This window comes from Carassius gibelio, chromosome B4, assembly GCF_023724105.1.
Source record: "Carassius gibelio isolate Cgi1373 ecotype wild population from Czech Republic chromosome B4, carGib1.2-hapl.c, whole genome shotgun sequence".
In the NCBI taxonomy this organism is placed as follows: domain Eukaryota; kingdom Metazoa; phylum Chordata; class Actinopteri; order Cypriniformes; family Cyprinidae; genus Carassius; species Carassius gibelio.
In genome coordinates this window covers 24,707,354-24,725,671 of record NC_068399.1, presented here as the reverse complement: position 1 = coordinate 24,725,671, position 18,318 = coordinate 24,707,354, and the positions used below count along the sequence as shown (strand labels likewise).

At 37.5% G+C, this 18,318-nt stretch overlaps 1 protein-coding gene across 1 annotated transcript in view; it reads left to right on the top strand.

Annotated features, from left to right (window-relative positions):
• ahcyl2b (adenosylhomocysteinase like 2b) overlaps nucleotides 1–18,034 on the top strand; it is a 31,427-nt gene extending 13,393 nt beyond the window's left edge. The window contains exons 2-17 of the mRNA XM_052555063.1: nucleotides 7,837–7,945; nucleotides 8,275–8,418; nucleotides 9,367–9,467; nucleotides 9,765–9,867; nucleotides 9,957–10,051; nucleotides 10,127–10,233; nucleotides 10,905–11,021; nucleotides 11,161–11,224; nucleotides 11,727–11,815; nucleotides 12,093–12,163; nucleotides 13,204–13,298; nucleotides 13,394–13,492; nucleotides 14,404–14,472; nucleotides 14,710–14,788; nucleotides 16,586–16,706; nucleotides 16,797–18,034. Coding sequence (XP_052411023.1) covers nucleotides 7,837–7,945; nucleotides 8,275–8,418; nucleotides 9,367–9,467; nucleotides 9,765–9,867; nucleotides 9,957–10,051; nucleotides 10,127–10,233; nucleotides 10,905–11,021; nucleotides 11,161–11,224; nucleotides 11,727–11,815; nucleotides 12,093–12,163; nucleotides 13,204–13,298; nucleotides 13,394–13,492; nucleotides 14,404–14,472; nucleotides 14,710–14,788; nucleotides 16,586–16,706; nucleotides 16,797–16,803 — 1,470 coding nt within the window. The 3' untranslated portion in view covers nucleotides 16,804–18,034. The remainder of the gene's footprint in view (nucleotides 1–7,836; nucleotides 7,946–8,274; nucleotides 8,419–9,366; nucleotides 9,468–9,764; nucleotides 9,868–9,956; nucleotides 10,052–10,126; nucleotides 10,234–10,904; nucleotides 11,022–11,160; nucleotides 11,225–11,726; nucleotides 11,816–12,092; nucleotides 12,164–13,203; nucleotides 13,299–13,393; nucleotides 13,493–14,403; nucleotides 14,473–14,709; nucleotides 14,789–16,585; nucleotides 16,707–16,796) is intronic.
• Nucleotides 18,035–18,318: the final 284 nt, after the last annotated feature.

The following is an 18,318-nucleotide window of genomic DNA, read 5'->3' as shown; positions in this document are numbered from 1 at the left end:
GACTTGTAGCATTTTAAAACCATTTTTCAGTCTTTTATTTTTAATGTATTTAGACAGAATTGCGTCTTTGTTACAGATATTGACCATGACAATAAATTTATCATCCGTATCAGTTCAAATTTTAATATCCATGCATCTCTAGTTCCTGCACATTCCCCGTTCCAGAAGTTAAATATTTTGAAGCAATTCGGAATCTATTCTGTTTTCAAAATCTGTTTTTGGTCCCCATGTTTTATTACCCGAGCGTGTCTGTGAGGGTGTGTTCACTGCAGCCACATTTTTTTGGTGGGTTTGCAATTACAACCACAACTTTCACTGTGTGTTTAAGAACCTCGTCTTTAGCAGAGGGCATGAGAACAACACATCTTGCTGGCTGATGTTGACATTACTGCATTTCTATTTTTTTTTTGCTCCTCTAGTACAGCTGAAGCCTCCCAAGGTGCTTGTCTCAGAAAGCTTTTGTTAATAGCAGGACATGGTATCGAATGGCTCCTCCAGAAAGAATCTGAAATGGCCATGGGGTCTAACCCTTTGCAGCTGAGCTCTCTGCGTAGGAGGATTGCTTTTATACCTTCACAGAACAAGTGCAGAGTATGAAGACATTTATTAAACTGAGTGATCTCTTGTTCATGCTTTTGATGAGATAAAATGGTGGTGTTGTGTATTAATCATGAACTTTAAGGTTTTCAAGAAAACTACTTTACGATGAGTTAGACTACTATACAATTCTCAGTAAATTTCCATTAAAATCCTTCTGACTGACTTGTGTTTACCGATACTGACAAAGTCCAAACAGACCCTTTAACTTCAGCTAACCTCTGTTCTTCAGAGCGGAAAGAGCCACATCAAAGTTCAGATGCTTTGCACTGCTTGAGTGCTTTTCAACACTTCATTGTAGGAAAGGTCAAACTCTTTGCCAAGCTCAGTGATATACTGGCCTTATATGAATACAATCCTATTATTTTGTGGCTGAAGGATATGAGGAAATAAATGAAGGGCCTGAATTTTTAAGAAATTGTAATCAATCTGTCAGGTACATTACGTGTTGGATGCCGAACACCTGAGCGCACGTCCCACAATGTGATCCGTCATCCGAGCAGGAAGCAAATGACCTGTCACAACTTCCAGTGTTCCTTGCCACACGATTGCTAGTGTTGGATCAGCCATTTGAATTATGGATATTCTCCGTATACCTTCTGTTAAGCCTATGCGTTTAATTAAAAAGGTTAGGCAGGAAGATTCCCAAGAGCCCATACTTTGACTTTAGCCTGGAGCTAATTTGTCTGATTTACTATCCGAGTGAAAGGGCGTTGCAAAAGCTCTTTCTCCGGTTAAGTGCCCTGAGATGATCCTTGGTGTCTGTTGCGCCAGGCTCTCTTATTTCTGGTGCCATCATTAGTCAAAGCGACGCTGACGTCTTGTATCACATTACAAACCCTGTCTGTTCTGACAGTAAAATGTAGTTGCTATGGGCGCCACTTTATGGCTTGTAAAGCTTGTGAAAATGCCAGGATGAAAACAGTCTATGAAGCTGTAAACTGCCCTACAGTAAAAAAAAAAAAAAAAGAAGGGCCGCAGATCCATGTGTCACAGCAAAGGTATTATGCTCTTAACAAGTGAAGCATATGCGAAAGATCTGTTGTCTTACACAGTAAAAAAAAAAAAAAAAAAAAGACCTTAATTAGTGTGAATTTAATTTTATAAATTCAATTTTTAACATTTTAAAATTTTTCAAAATTTAAATGTAACCAGTCAGAGGTTTTTATTTTAAGTTACCAAGATCTTTGTATTTTATTATATGATATTAATTTAGTAAAGTTTTTATCAATATTTAGTATATCTATATATTACTGGTCAATACTGATTAGTCAACTAGAATTCTGAAGCTTGTCAGCAAACTATGGCTCTGTCTATTAAGTGACGCTCTATTCGAAAGTTGGTGATGGACATTTACCGCTACTCACAGAACCGGCTTTACTAACGAGAGACGCATGACAATCGCATGCAATTAATCGTGCAGCCCTAATTCAGGTACACATCTTTCAGTACAGTTTTCAGCCTGTAAAACTCTGTTGTAATGAGTTCTGCAGCTCATCTCGATGCAGGTGCTATACAGAACCTGTGAAGCTCTTTACGCACATCTTTCCACAGAGAACAAATGTAATGATTCTCCAGAGATGTTCAGGACCTCAGGCTGACGTTGCTACAGCCCTGTAATGAAAAGCTCAGGGGGTGAGAAAAAAAAATGATGTTTTCCTCAGGAGAGCTATAACTCGTTGCTCCTTTCTGCAGAAACGATTTCAATGTTTGACACTCAAATGACTCCATTACTGTTGTGTGCTCAGAAGTGAAGAATGTCAGGGTGGCTACATGGTACATTTTTCTGCTGTTTGGCCTACAGTTTAAATTTTTTAATCTTATTTTGCAGTTATTCTCCACTTCTCCTCTCCTGTTGGCATGCATTCCTGCAAAGAACAAGCCCATCTATACATTGGTTCTGACATCCCTGGTGATATATGTCCTTGTTCCGTACTGTGATTATGTAAGATTATGTGCGCATGTGCAACCTTTTGTCCTGAAGTAAAATCCAGACTATCATATCTCTTGACATTTCAATGACGAGTGTCCTTGTTTATTGTCTCAGAGCTCAGCGTGATGATAGGAGCTTTTTGAACCCTTGTTTCCAGCTCTACCCTGCAGAGAGTTCTGTGTTTCAAGTAGAAATCAAGGAGATTAACGCTCCTAACAGCACTTATTAATGTAAGCCAAACTCAAGTCTCGTCTCATTGCAATATGCTTCTTTTGAATGCCCTTCTGCCCAGTGCCACTGTTATGCCAGTTCAATTACCAACTTGTATCACAGCAGTCACACCAGCCATGGCTTTCATCATTGTAACAGGAATCTAAAAAATGGGGTCTTGGATGAGCCGCCTTCTATTTTGGCTTCAGTAGGACGGGAACCAATGATGTAAGGCTGTCACTTTACATTCATTATTCAGTTTTTGTTTGCTTCTAAATTAGCATACATCCATAATGTATACGCTGGAAGATAATACAGACAGGAGTTGGGGGAAGGATTGTACTGAGTGTTTGGTATCTCTGTTATATCACTAGCGTTTTGAAGACTAATGATTATCCTTGAATAACAGTTCAGTTCAGTTCATTTGGAAAGTGATTCAGCATTTCAGCAAATGACTGATGAAGTCAGCAGCACCCTGCAGCACGGCTGTGTTTGCGTTCATTGCGCAAGCTCTCAACGTGAAAAACATATTAGAGCTGCACTGTGAACACTTGGACATCCATTCGCAGGAAATACGAGCGTTTTCCCCCGCTCTGTTCTTTACTCATCAGCTCTCAGCAGTGTTACTGAAATTTACTGTTAACTTGATGTGAGCGTCTCTCTCTTTCTCTAGTTTTTTCTGTCTTTCTTACATAAGTGATCTTTTTCATAGAAGTGCTGCTCATGTGGCCTGAATCTCTTCTCCGGTAACATACAGCCTTTGTGTCATTCTCAGAAATGGAGCTTTTTGCCTCCTGTTTAATACACAAATCCATTCATATTACCTTTGAAAGATTAAAATAGGCTACCTCACTCTCTTTTGTCAAAATGTTCAGAGGACATAATGGCACAAAATGTTTTGTTTCAGTACGTGATTATCCTAGTCTTTTCAATTGGCTAATGACATTTTCATATTGCGTAATTTTTTTAGACTCCTTTTCTTAGATATTGTTTCCATGAATTTCAATTTGTTAGTTTTTTTCTCTAAATGAACTTGCTGCCTTTACCGTGAACTTAGACATTGTAGAAAGATTTGGATAGGAACGAATGTAATGCAAAACCACAAATCCTTGTCTGAACTCTGTGAAGTGAGTAAGTTTATTAGTACACATGTAACGTCTTAAAAGGACTGTGTCTGCTAGGGCAACAGTATAATGCAATGCCAGTTGCGACATTTGATGCAGCAGCAGTCGTCATTAACATTAATATTTATGTGTTTGGTAGATGCTTTTATCCAAAGTGACTTATATTGCACCCAGGGTATACTTGTATAATTGTTTATGCATTTCCTGGGAATTAAAACCCATGACCTTGGCATTGCTAATCCAATGCTTTAGCTATAGGACTACATAAACTAAACCATCTTTTATAGACATTTCAGTCTTTCAGTTCTAATACATAACTAATCTTGTTAGGTTACTTGTTTATAGCAAACCGCTGTGCATTACATTTGGTTTAATGCCACAAAGATTTGAAAGTTACACCTTTAGTTTAGACCGCACATTTGCAATGCTGTCCAAGCATTTGCATCTGTATTTGCATACACGTTTCTGGCCTTTAAATAAATATGCGGCATGAAATTTACATGAATGCATTTGGCAGACACTTTTATACAAAGTGAGATAAATTGCATTCAAGGTACACTGTTTTTCAGTTCCCTGGGAATGAAATCCATGACGTCATGCTCTACTGTTAGAGCTACATTGAGGCTTTAAGTGTATTAGTCCATTTTGTTGTGCAAATTACATCTGCTAAATGAACAGACTCACAAAAGAATTATATTAATTCTCAAATATTTGACTTTCTTAACTCCCTAGATAAAGTAATGTGTGATCCAGTTTGTTCCATGTGAAAGGTATAAAGTCATACTGAGAAAAATTTTTCAAACCACACCTCTGATATATTTCACAAAGGAGTTCACAGGAGATGTGGACCATCAAATATTTACAGGATGACCTACTGCTCATTTGCACGGTTTTAAAGATTGGATCTTCATAAAACATCCATCAGCAATTTGTGTGCTTTACAATGTTGAAGTGTTTAAGTCGTGTCACATTTTACTTGCTAAAGGCCAACAGTTGATAATCAACAAGCTAAATCTGCGTTCATCAAGGTGAGGTTAAAGAATCAAGAGCATGCCAATGTAATTGTCCCTCTGGTACTTCCGATCTGTCCCCTTCTGCTTGTATATTCTAGGACCAGAAAAACACAAAGAGCCCTTTGTCAGGGCCAGTGGTGGCAGTTTGTGAGTATGAGTCTTGGCATGTTTCATTATCTTGAGCATGAGACGCAGTAATCACCTTCTAAAGCACCCCTTCTAAAAGCCTCCACACACACACGTTTTGCCAACTCTGACCAGAATCGTTTCAGCCTCTAAACAATTAACAATTAAAAGAGAGATGCACAAAAACTCCCAAAGGGAAACAGTCTAGCATTGTGCAGCACAGGCCATGGGATCAGTTCAGACTGGCCACGTGTAAAGCTGGTATAAAAGTCCACTTCCTCTTTGCTGGTCCCTTCCCTTTTGCCTCTCTATTTCTTTCTGTCTCTCTTCACTTTCATGTGTGTCATGCTGAAGAAAAAGAAGGATGGAGAGATCTCTGAGCCGTCAGTTAAGAAGGTAAGAGGGGAGAAAGTGACATGGTGGTCTTAGGGATTTCCTGAGGACAAAGCTTAACTTTCTGGAATGAAAATAGTCCAGAGTCATCTGTGTGCTCAGCGTGGATTAGCAGTGGGCAATGTGTCTCTTCTGCCATAGAGTGCGAGAGGGGGTCCAACGGATTTGAGCCTGGTGCAAATGCAGATTCAGGGTGTTTTCACACATGGCTCATGTGGAACGTTTGTTTCAGAATTTGGTCCATTTCCTTCCTGAGCTTGGTTCTTTTAGGCAAATATGAACTTGGCAAACATACTTGGATCTGCACCAAAATTATCGATCCAAGATCACCTCGACAATTCAACCAACTGAAAATAAACTTTGGAGTGGTTTGGTTGTCCGACCCAATGGACAAAACAGAAGAGGTTTGGTTGCCTGAACTTACATACAAAATGAGCTTTGGACCGGTTTGGGTATTTGACCCAATGGACAAAACCTCTGGAGAGGTATAGTTCTCAAGCCCAATGAACAAAAACTCTATAGTGGTTTGGTTGTCCAATCCATTTGACAAAACAAACCCCCTGAGCAGTTCAGTTATCTGACCCAACGGTCCAACAAACAAAGCTTCATCAGTATTCATAATGGGAAATATATATTGAGGAAAAAATCAACAGTGTCTGATTCTCTGGGTGAGAACAGTAGTTATCACAGTTAAAAGCCAAATAGTACCTTTTCATCTTCGAATGTTGTATAGTTGCATTGCAAAAATGCTGTCTTGACAAAGCCTTGATTGCCACTCCAACTTTGAAATTGAAATGCCCTGAAAAAACTGAAAACGCCCTAAGTATCTTGGCTAAACCTAGATTCTGATATTATTTTACCCGATATTTATGTGTGCAATGTATTTGTTATACTTAGAGTACCAAGCTGTTAGCTTTGCTAACTTAGTTGATGTCTCTTTGCAGAATTGCTGTCTTTTGTAGAGCATTCCAAATCAAACATTTATGATTCTAACCAAGTTTTGGACTAGAGTAGTAGTATTTTTAGATGATGAATCCTAGAAAATCCTTCTTATTGGATTAGTAACTTGTTTTTCCAGCTAGTATGTAATTTGGAAGAATGTGTTTCCTGTACAATGAAACCTTCCCAGTACAGTCCCTCTGCCCTTTGTGCCAAGCGTTAAGAGACTAAACAGGTGCCAAACGGAAGTTCACAGAGTCTGCAGGTGTTTGTTTCTCTGTAGCATTGCTGTCGCAAAACCCCTGCGAGTGACAATTGCTCAAGTGCTTTCGGGCACAGCGGTGTGTTTGTGTGAATCAAGGTCTCTGTAAGTCAGGGCCTTAGGCTTGTCTGCATAACTGTGTTTTACTCATGGTCTAAAAGCCATCCATCCGTCCTGGAAACAGCACCTCCTATAGCTTCATCCTAAAGCCTGAAGATTAATCACTGCGATCACTCAGTGGTTGATTGAACACTGAAATGGCACGGGGTTATGTAATAGTCGTGCTTTTAAAAATCTCTTGATGGAGCGGGGGATTTGAGGCTTCTGCTGACTCTGATAATAACGTCAGCAGGGGATGACTGCACCGCACCGTAATCTTCTCACAGTTCATGCTGCGTGATCTTCTCTGCAGACAACAGCTGCCAGACCATTAATAGTAGCGCAGTTTACAGACACGTCCACGAAGAGCTCTCAATGATTTCCGCTCCTGACTTTCATTGAGCACAGATTAGTGATTGCTGACTGAATTTATAAAGGATACTTAGTTATCAAGGTTATGATATCGAAATGATCAGGTCAAATTGTGTTTAAGATTAGGACAGATCTTAGTATTAATAATTTCCTTCTAACTTTCCAAGTAAGAACTTATTCCTAATATTCAGCTTAATATGTGAATTGGAGCTTTTGTGCTGGGACTGATCATTGTTTTCATTCTCGTTTGTCAATTCCTGTTGTAATAGGCATTATTTGACAGGGAATTACAGCTCAGCAAGTATGTACATATATATTTATATAAATAACAAAAAATAATTTCATGCATAACAAGTGGGTAAATTAAATCTTGTACAAAGAAGTTAAATTATAGTAACAGTGAAGATTTTTTTTCTGTTACAAGAGATTTTCAAAGAATAAAAATAAAAAGTATCACAGTTTTCACAGAAAAAAAAGCAGATATTTCCAGCATAAGAAAAATGTTTCATAAACACCAAATCAGCATATTAGAATGATTTCTGAAGGATCATGTGACACTGAAAAGTGACGGAATGGCTGCTAAAATACAGCTCCTCATTACTGGAATAAGTTAAATTTGATAATTAATACAGTGTTACTGTTTTTACTGTATTTTTGATCAAATAAATGTAGCCTTCTTTTAAAGTCTTTCTTTTTTTGTCACTATAAGGTTTCTCACTCCGGTGTTTTCTCTCTCTTGTCCTGACTTTCCGCCCATTTTCATGACAGATCCAGTTTGCAGACCAGAAGCTGGAGTTCAACAAACGTCCCACCAAGATCGGCCGCAGGTCTTTGTCTCGCTCCATCTCACAGTCTTCTACAGACAGTTACAGCTCAGGTATGGCGTTGTACAAGCACCAGTACATACAACACAGTCACATGCACACGTCCTTTTAAACCTCAGTAAGGTGGGCTACATTATGTGTTTCTATACATCAGGGGTCTAATGTAGGGTGTCAGGTGAGTCATGTGAACAAAAGCCTTCCTGTGTGGGTTCTCTGGCAGGCCTCTTTAAGAGGATTACATTGATAAAAGGAGAGTAGATTGTAGGTAAGAAAAGTAAAATCTACATTCCTGCAGGGTTTTCTTAGAACTGTGTTCATTGAGAAACAGATACACACGTCTACATTTTTCTTTTTTTCTGTTCTTTATTATTCCCTTTTTCAGCTGCCTCATACACTGACAGCTCCGATGATGAAACCTCTCCCCGTGACAAACAGCAGAAGAACTCGAAGGGCAATGCAGACTTCTGCATCAAGAACATCAAGCAGGCCGACTTCGGACGCAGGGAGATTGAGATTGCCGAGCAAGGTGGGAAGAGTTCCTTTGTGCCGACAGGCTATAAACATTTATGAGCATGACGGCTTATTGTGCAATGCCGTTCTCTCTTTGAGTTGTCCTCTGGCCTGTCAACATATTAATCCAGTGGTATATGTTTATGTGTGAAGTAAAAGTGTGTTTGTGTGAGATCAAGCGAAGCGTGTTTTGGTGTTCTTCCTGTGCATCTGAGGGGCCGTATGTTCAGTGTGTACTCCCCTTCAGCTCCTCATAACCACGTGGCCAAATACTCCAGTGTGCACTTACACACAGCCTTTGTTTGTATATCAGCTTTAAAACTGTTTCACATTTAAAGCTATGTCATGCAACTTTTTTTGTTAGCAAAGGTAAATAATGAGTCTTAAATCCATCTTCCAAACAATGGTTTTGCCTTAAAATCACTATGGGAAACCTATAATAAATTATATTCATGAAGAGGTGTCCCAGGATTTCCCAGGAAACTGCATACTTTTATCATTTGTCCATGTGTGCTACATTACATCCGTAAATAAATGATTAGTCAGGATACTAACATATGCAGTGGAATTAACTTGAAGCCACAGGAAAAAACTAAAACAAACAAAAGCTAAACTTTTTATATCACAATTCTATATTTCTGAGAAAAAGTCTGAATTGTAAGATATTAAAGAAATTGCCTTTATTTTTCATTCCATGGTGTAATCAAATAAAGTTGCTTACCTGCTGGTAGAACACATTTTTCAGATATCATCTTTTGTTATCGTGAGATTTTCAGTAGTGACACTCAGTCTGATAAGGCCATCATTTGTACCCATGAGCACAGCGATGCGCCTCAAGCCATCATGTTCATCGGTGAAGCACAACACACACAATTATCAAAAATGTTCCTCTCTTTTCGGGGATGTGCAAGTGAAAACATTGTAGCCATGTGTTGATGTTTTTTTGTGTATATCTGCACTGTAGAGATGCCTGCTCTCATGGCTTTGAGGAAGAGAGCCCAGGGAGAGAAGCCATTGGCTGGAGCCAAAATTGTGGGTTGCACCCACATCACTGCTCAGACTGCTGTGAGTTACTGTACACACACACACGAAAATACACTCAAATACATAATATTAACCTCATTTGTTCTTAAATTAAACTAATTACATTAAATTACACTGTAATTTCAACACCCTAATCCTAACTCAACACGTTTGGTCCATTATTCAGCCCATTTACTGCCATACTATATTTGTGAGGATGTTTTTAAAAGTAATGCTCTTTTTTGAGAGCAGACGGACATCTGTGTTTCAGTTATGCATCGTCGTGTGATTGTGTGATTGTGTGTGTGTGTGTGTGTGTGTGTGTGTGTGTGTTTGCAGGTGTTGATGGAGACCCTCTCTGCTCTGGGCGCTCAGTGCAGGTGGGCCGCCTGTAATATCTACTCCACTCAAAACGAGGTAGCAGCCGCTCTGGCCGAAGGAGGTAAATATTTATCTTTTCTTATTCATATTTCCTTTGTATTCTCTCATATTTTTCTGTCCTGATGAACTCCTGTGTGTCGTCTCTGGCAGGTTTCTCAGTGTTTGCCTGGAAGGGCGAATCGGAGGATGATTTCTGGTGGTGTATCGATCGCTGTGTTAACGTGGAAGGCTGGCAGCCCAACATGGTAGCCGGACTGTTTACATCTAGAAAAGTGAAATATTATGACCGTTCGGATTTCTCAACAGCTTATGTCTTGTAGATTTTAGATGATGGAGGAGATTTGACTCACTGGATCTATAAGAAATATCCCAACATGTTCAAAAAGATTAAAGGCATCGTAGAGGAGAGCGTGACTGGAGTTCACAGGTGATTACGGTCGTTTGTGATCGATATGAGTTTGTTAAATGCATTAAAGTAGTGTTCGATTTTGGGTATTTGCTGTGGGTTAAGTGTAATTGGACACAATGTGGCGACTGCAATTGTTTTTTCCTATCAAAAGGGAATGTTTCCATCTAGTGGTAAGAAGTGGAACTGGCAAATGGTTAGAAATAGAATGAGTAATAAGAAACATTGTCATAGTTATTATAAACATTATATATATATATATATATATATATATATATGTATGTATGCATGTATAAAATGTATGATAATTAAGGACCACATCAACATATTTGAAGGATTTCTAAAGGATCATGTGACAGTGAAGACTGGAATAACAGTGCTAAAATTTCAGCTTCGCATTACATAAAATGCACTTTAATCAAATAGAAATCAGTTATTTTAAATTATAAATAAGCATTTACGATATTACTATTTTACTGTATTTTTATTAAAACATTGCAGCCTTGGTTTAATTTTAGTTTGTCTTGAGAAAAAAAAAACATAATAGTAATCTTAATTATTCCAAACATTTGATCTGTAGTGTATTTATGTGATTAGTGATTATAAACATTAATCATTCAGAATTGGTATTTTTATGTGTTTTTGTTTTTTTTTGTTTTTTGGCTAAACATCTCTTATATTTAATTTTCTAGGCTTTACCAGCTGTCAAAGGCTGGTAAGCTGTGTGTTCCCGCGATGAATGTTAACGATTCAGTAACCAAGCAGAAGTTTGACAACCTCTACTGCTGCCGGGAGTCCATCTTGGATGGGTATGTCTTAATATAGTTTTCCCAATCAATGTGTTTAACACTATGTGTGTAAATTACATGTTCTTTTCAGCTCGGCAGGAGTTGTGTTGTTAATATTGGCCTGTGGCTTTACCGAGCATGTTTGTGTTTTGTGTTCAAGTCTAAAGAGGACCACAGATGTGATGTTTGGAGGGAAGCAGGTGGTGGTGTGTGGATATGGAGAGGTGAGAACGTTAGATCATAACTAATAACTGTTTCTTCAGAATGTTCTTGGCTTTATGTAAAGGTAGACTCAATTAAATCTGTTTATTTGACGGACTGCTATCTGAATAATCCAGTCTTGTGAAATATACAAAAATGGTGAAATAATTTCCTTTGTGTCGGATCAGCTATTTTACATTTTAGAATATTCTATTTAATCTGTCAATCACTTTAGCTGACACACCTCCACTGCCCTGCTGCATTACTGCATTAGTGAACAGATATTAGATCTGGCCACTAGAGGACAGAAAACACCAGGAAATACCTCCACGTGCATTTCATTTGTTTTCTGCTAACATAGTCTAACACAAATGTTTTTCCAGGAATAACAAAAGATCTTGATCTTGCCCTGTTTGTGTCAATTGCATAGGAAGTGTGCTACAAACAGTATATATTTTTTTTACAGTCAGGTACATTTCAGTGTTTTGTTCTGTCATTACTGTAAATCCTGTTGTGTGTAATTAGGTTGGAAAAGGCTGCAGTGCTGCTCTCAAAGCGATGGGCTCCATCGTCTACGTCACTGAGATCGACCCCATCTGTGCCCTACAGGCCTGGTGAGTCACAGGCGCTTTCACTGATTCAGCGTTTCCTCAACAGCGATGTCCTTTAGATGCCGTTAAATTACACTTAATGTCATTCTAATGTGTTAATACATAGCGAACCAGCATTTGAGCGGTGAATGAATCTCCAGGACTGTGTATTCAGCATTTTTGCACACCTGATTCAAATTCTCATAGTACTTTCCTAACTCTTGTAAATGTTATGCTAGGTTCTCATTCAGAATTTAGTCTCTTGACACATAGTTTTTACTCATATTTTGTCATCACACAGCATGGATGGCTTCAGGCTGGTAAAACTGAACGAAGTCATCCGACAAGTCGACATCGTCATCACCTGCACAGGTATTTTGGAATCCGTTTTTTGATTTTGTAGTAAATTTTAGAGGTTTATTATTCTGATTCAAGCGAAGAAAAATTACAACCCCCTCCCCCCCAAAAAAAAAAAAAAAAAATGGTTGTCTACTTTTTGCATCCTTTTTGAAACTTGAAAGCTTTATTATTATATTATTATATTATTTTTACGTTTTTAAAAATATTTATAATATTATTTTTTAAAGGCTTTTAGTCGAACATTAATAATAATAATTATTATTTTATTTACATATTTGTATTTTATATTTCAAGTAATAATTATATTAAAATATATATTTGTAATGTTTTTAAAATTAATTATTTAACATTGTTTTTAAATGAGGCTATGAAGGATTTTATTCACTATTATCATCATCATTATTATTATGTATTTTAATTAATAATTTTAAATAATGATTATTTTTGCATTTTTGAAAGTAGGTCTTTAACATTGTTTTGAAATGAGGTTATCATGAATAATTAACAGACTGTTTAACAGACACTACACTGCTGCAGAATCATACACTGTTATCTAACTGAGCAGAGTTTGTTGTCTGTATAACTGCATTCTGACTCTCACTGCACTATGCAGATGCACTTTTCATTAGCACAGTGATTCTAGTATACCTAAAGTTAATTACATCTGAGACTTCAAGTAATTATGCCTGAGCTGCAGACAGTCTTGAATTTCAGTTAAATGTTGTTAGACAACTTCTGATTATGGACCAATTTCTAGCCGTTCCTGTAAGATATAGTATGAACAGGACAATTCAAGAATCAAACCTGAATTACAGTTCAGTCTGCAGGCAGCAGAGTTGCTCGTGGATGGAATTACTTTTGGTAGTAATTGCTTTTTGACGTTTTGGATTCATTTAGAGGTTCTGTGGGGAAAGACAGGTGGAGAACGAGTGGCTCTTTGAGTCATTTTAGATCAATTTCTTTCCCGAAGCTCCTTTCATCAACTAAACCAAGAAGCCTTCAGGGTTTCTCGTCAGCATTCATCTCAGTCTTGTTGTGTGTGGTGTCTGTAGGCAATAAAAACGTGGTAGTACGAGAGTACATGGATCGCATGAAGAATGGCTGTATTGTCTGCAACATGGGCCACTCCAACACTGAGATCGATGTGGTGAGGAGGCTGCTCTAACCCTTAGTTTATTGTCACTTACTTATTGTCACTTATGTAAGTGTCTGAAGGTTGACAGTCGTCTTCCACCTTTTCAGGCCAGTCTGCGAACCCCTGAACTGACCTGGGAGCGGGTGAGGTCACAGGTGGATCATGTGATCTGGCCGGATGGAAAGAGAATAGTGCTGCTGGCAGAGGTTAGACTATTTAGATTGAAGTCAGTCCTACCGCTATTTCACTGTTTATTTTTTTAAAATGCTTTAAAAATGAATAAACTTAACTGATTCTTATATAGATACATATTGACTGGTTTTGATGGTAATTATTGTTTTTTTTATTATTTGTTTTTTTTATTAGATGATGCACATTTTCTTCAGAATGTTTACATTCACTATCAGCCGACTGTGTTTAAGTGAAAACTTGATTTTGATGCACTTTTTATTGTATTAGTCTTTATCAGACTAATGTGTTGAGAACTTTTAGTACTGCGTCTTATATGCATATTTTGCAGCTAAATGGTAAATTATGCAGGATTGCACATTTTTTTTGACAATTTTGATGATTTTGCATTGTGCTAAATTACAAAAAACTGGAGGGGATGTAAAATACATCTTTATAGGTAATGTCTTAATGTTATCACAATCACATTGCAGTGTTTATTAAATTTTATATATATATATATATATATATATATTTTTTTTTTATATAATTTCAATTTTCATTTTAATATTAGTTAAAATTTTGTAGTGGATTTTTGCATTAAACCAGAATGAAATGAAGTCTTGGCAACTAACTGAAATAAAAAGCTTTTTTATATATATGTATTTTAGTTAATTCATTTAATTGAAGTTTTCTTTTATTTTAAAACCAGTTACATTTGATTAAATATCCATATATAAATGCAAAATAGATTCTTTTATATATAGTGTGGCTAAATATCTGGGAAGTATCTTTCTGTATGCAAGGCAAATTTATTTTTTTAACCAGTCGGATACATTACAGGCATTATGAAGGAGAAAAAAAGAAGTTAAGATTAAAATGTAACTAAAAACACAGTTTGTTAGAATTGTATTGTCTTGTCCAATCCATATACTGTATATATTTCCAGGGTCGCCTCCTAAACCTGAGCTGCTCCACTGTTCCTACCTTTGTGCTGTCCATCACCGCTACTACCCAGGTGAGAAACGAGAGTGAAAGAGTGAAAAATGAACATAAATTACTTTATTAAATGGGGAATGTGCTTAAGTGTGCATGCAAGGAGAATTTGACTTCATAGTCCAGTCAGAGAATTGGTTGCTCAGTCTGTGTGTTGTGTAAGAGTACGAGCCCCAGGTACATAAAGTGTGTGTGTGTGTGTGTGTGTCACAGCCTTGCTGTTGTCATGGTGACTGATTTCTTGCTCCTTTCTCCCAAGGCACTGGCTCTGATAGAGCTGTACAATGCTCCTGAAGGCCGCTACAAACAGGATGTCTACCTGCTGCCTAAAAAAATGGGTATGATGCATCTAAATACATGCATAAAACCTGCCCTGTCTAAATGAATGGTGATGCATGACCTGGAATGAACTATTTGAGAGCTCTGTGCTGCTTATCTTCCATTAAGACAAGCGTCACATGCAATAAACCCAGCATTCAAGTGAAATCCTCAAATGTTGTGTTTATATTATGCTCGTCTAGGGGTGAAATGGTTGTAATTGTTTTAGTCTGCTCCATGCACTGATTTTTTCAGCTTGTTGAAAGATTCAGTGTTTTCCGCAGCACGCATTGTAGACAGTTTAGCCATGTGGTATCCTGCGCAGACCCCGAGGAGCAGGAGACAGCTGAAAATAGGTCACGCTGTCACAAACGGCTGCCACTTCTCCCTCCTCTATCTCTCATCCTCTCCACCGCTCTGCAGCTTTTCCTTCCAAACCTGCAGCTCACGCTCTCAGACACGAAAAATAAATCAGAGACTGAATCCCAAACGACCTCTTTAAGAAGAGGTGGGGAGATATCATGGGTAATTGATTGTAGTCAGTTAAGATGCGGTCACATTTACCTTCGGTCTGTGACATTTTGTGGGTGAAATTGAGTAATTCCAATAGGATTTCATACGATTGGAAATTTTGCATGCAAGTTCTCCAGCAAATGTCTCTGATTTCAAGCTGACCATGTGGTGGCTTCTGCCGATGCTGTGAGGAATCATTCTCAAAGTCTTGGAGTTTTGATGCCAGAATAATAGACTTTCATGCTCCGAGAGATAAATCAGTTTAGAGATGAATGGTCTGCAGAAAGTCTGTGGCTGAACAGTCTTTTATACAGTTTTTTTTTTCTATGAGGCGTGTTACATACATTTTGTACATCCTGTCTTTGTTTACCTTTTTTTGGCTATGCCTCCGATCTGTTTCTTGCAAGCTGACAGGAGCTCCCAGTTAATGTTACGTTAAAGGAAGAGGCTCCGTCATATATTTTTCGTGTCATGTCAAAACAGGATGTGCAGCTTTACCAGAAACTGTATGTCTGCACATTCCATTCTCACCTTCACCCTACAGTATGTTAGCACATTCTGTTCTCATGCAGGATTATGTACACAGAGGCAAATACCTGATTATAATAGTAAAACACCTTGATACGTAAATGATTATATTCACAATGATTATACTTGAATATTTCATATTTTGACCAATAAAAATCTTCTACAACCAATAGAAACCTGCTGGGTTTAAAAGTGAGTTGTGCTTTATACTCCTCTCTGATATTGCCAAGACAATGCACCTCTTTTTGCCCAAAAAATTTAATTGTGCAATCTTTTTTCGGATTGGAGATGAGTTTCCTTGTTTTCCTGAATCTTTGCATCCGAAGTAATACATTAATATTTAAAGTCTTTTGTTTGCAAAAGATGATTTTTCTTTTTATTATTTCTAAAGTTTGTGAGCCAGTTATGCTTTATCTGTGCACAATTAGATTCTTGACTTTTCAGTTGATTTTTATGAAAATTTTTGATGAAGTGAAGCCAGATAAAATAAAAAAAAGAATCATGTGACAGTGAAGTAATGAAATTCAGCTTTGATCACTGGAATAAATTCCGTTTTAAAAATATATTTCAATAAAAAATAGCTTTAAAACTATAGAAATAGTTTCAATTTGTAAAAATATTTCACTATTACTGTATTTTTGATCCATTAATTGCAGCCGTATTAACTTGGCACTGAACTGTGGTGCTACATTATAGACAATCAATCAAAATATGACTTTTCTTGATGGACCGTGTTTAAAATGTGCTTAAAAATGGCTAATCTGCTTTTTCTGCAGATGAGTACGTGGCCAGCCTTCATCTCCCTACTTTTGATGCACATTTGACTGAACTGTCTGATGAACAGGCCAAATACCTCGGCCTGAACAAGAACGGACCCTTTAAGCCAAACTACTACAGGTCAGCAGCTGCATGATAAACCTTAATGATTTAAAACTCTCTGTCTGTTTTCATTAAGTTTAATAATTATTTGCAATGTTTCATTTTTAGGTACTAGACCCATTCCCTGGTGGGAAACGAAGACTTAAGAAATTACCAAGACTCCATAATTTCATACAGACTAAGAGCTGTGTGTCACAGCCTGCATTTGGAGGGGAGGGAGAAGCCCTGATCTGATTGGTTGGGTGTGAAGGGCGTGGCTAATTATCGCTACGGCAGTGTTTATTTATTTTATGCTAGAATAACATAGCTAACCTTTTATGAGCTGCTACTGCCAGTGGCGAACCTAGCAACGTTTCCATGGAAATTTCGCCATTTCATCTTTTCTTAGCTTCATATGTTAGTTTTACGTAATCCATTTAGAGATCTTTTATTGTTTAATTAAAGTTCCGGTAAAGATGAAAAAAAACAATGTTCAATCATACCTGATGATTTAGTAATGGACATGCCACATTGTCCTGTTCTCGTTTTCTACATGTGATTTTTATTTTCCTTTATATAATATAGGGGGTGGGGCAAAATTACGGTCAGGCGCAGGGTTTCAAATCATTCTTTTTAGTTGATCACACTATTCTGTTGTTTATTTTTTAAAACTTGTATTAATTTTTACAGCAAATTTAAATTTTTTTGCGCTCTCGGTCCTAAATAAAAGCTGTTAAAATTTCACTGGATTGTGAAGATTTGGGGGCGGGGCTTATCCCCTCCATTCAGTCATACTGGAATCTTATTGGCTGAGGCATTAGCTTTTCAAATTTCCCTTTCAGACGCAACATCCTCCCAAAACACTGTTTCCAACAACTCCAGTATTGATGTTTGAGATCGAAATGCTCAATCTATCCACATTATTGCTGAAACTCGTCAGGCTGTGTAATCAAAGGGGGTATATAAAGATATTTATACTATTATTATTTTTTTTTTCCTTCTTCTGCCATCAACTTTTGTTCCAATGAACTCATCCTCCTCTGTCATTATAAAAATAAGCAATTTAATGTTATAAGATATTCTAGTGTAATATGAAATTTAATGAAACCCTTGTTTTATATACTGTGAAGTAGAGCCTATTTCAATGAGATACCAAATGTACAGTTAATCCGGTACCGAGTTCCTATCCAGGTCCTCTGCAGATTTATTCTGGAACACAATGGGAGAGAAATGTGTGTAAACTGAAGCCAAGACCAACTGTGTACTCATTTCAGAGGATAGAAGGTAGTTTTGCTGTTTGCAGGCCTGTAGAGCAAAAGCTGCCTTTGTGACTGGGATATTCAAATAAAATAAAATTGGGACCTTTATTTTGCTACACTTCTGGAAATCTTTATGGCAGATATTTATCTTCTCTTTGTCATAAAGGGAATCACCTACCTTGTAGGTTCCCTGTTTAATGTGGCGTCTCTTTCCTTCACTCAGGACGTCTCATGTGGATGTGTGTGTCGTGTAGGTGTCGATTAGTCTGTGGAATGTTTGCAGCGCTAAATACTTTTCTTTGATTGTCCTGCCCAAAGTATACTTCGTTATTTACTTAATCAAAAGTTATGAGTCTTCAGTAGTTTGTTGTTGTTCTTCTGTCTCGTCTGTT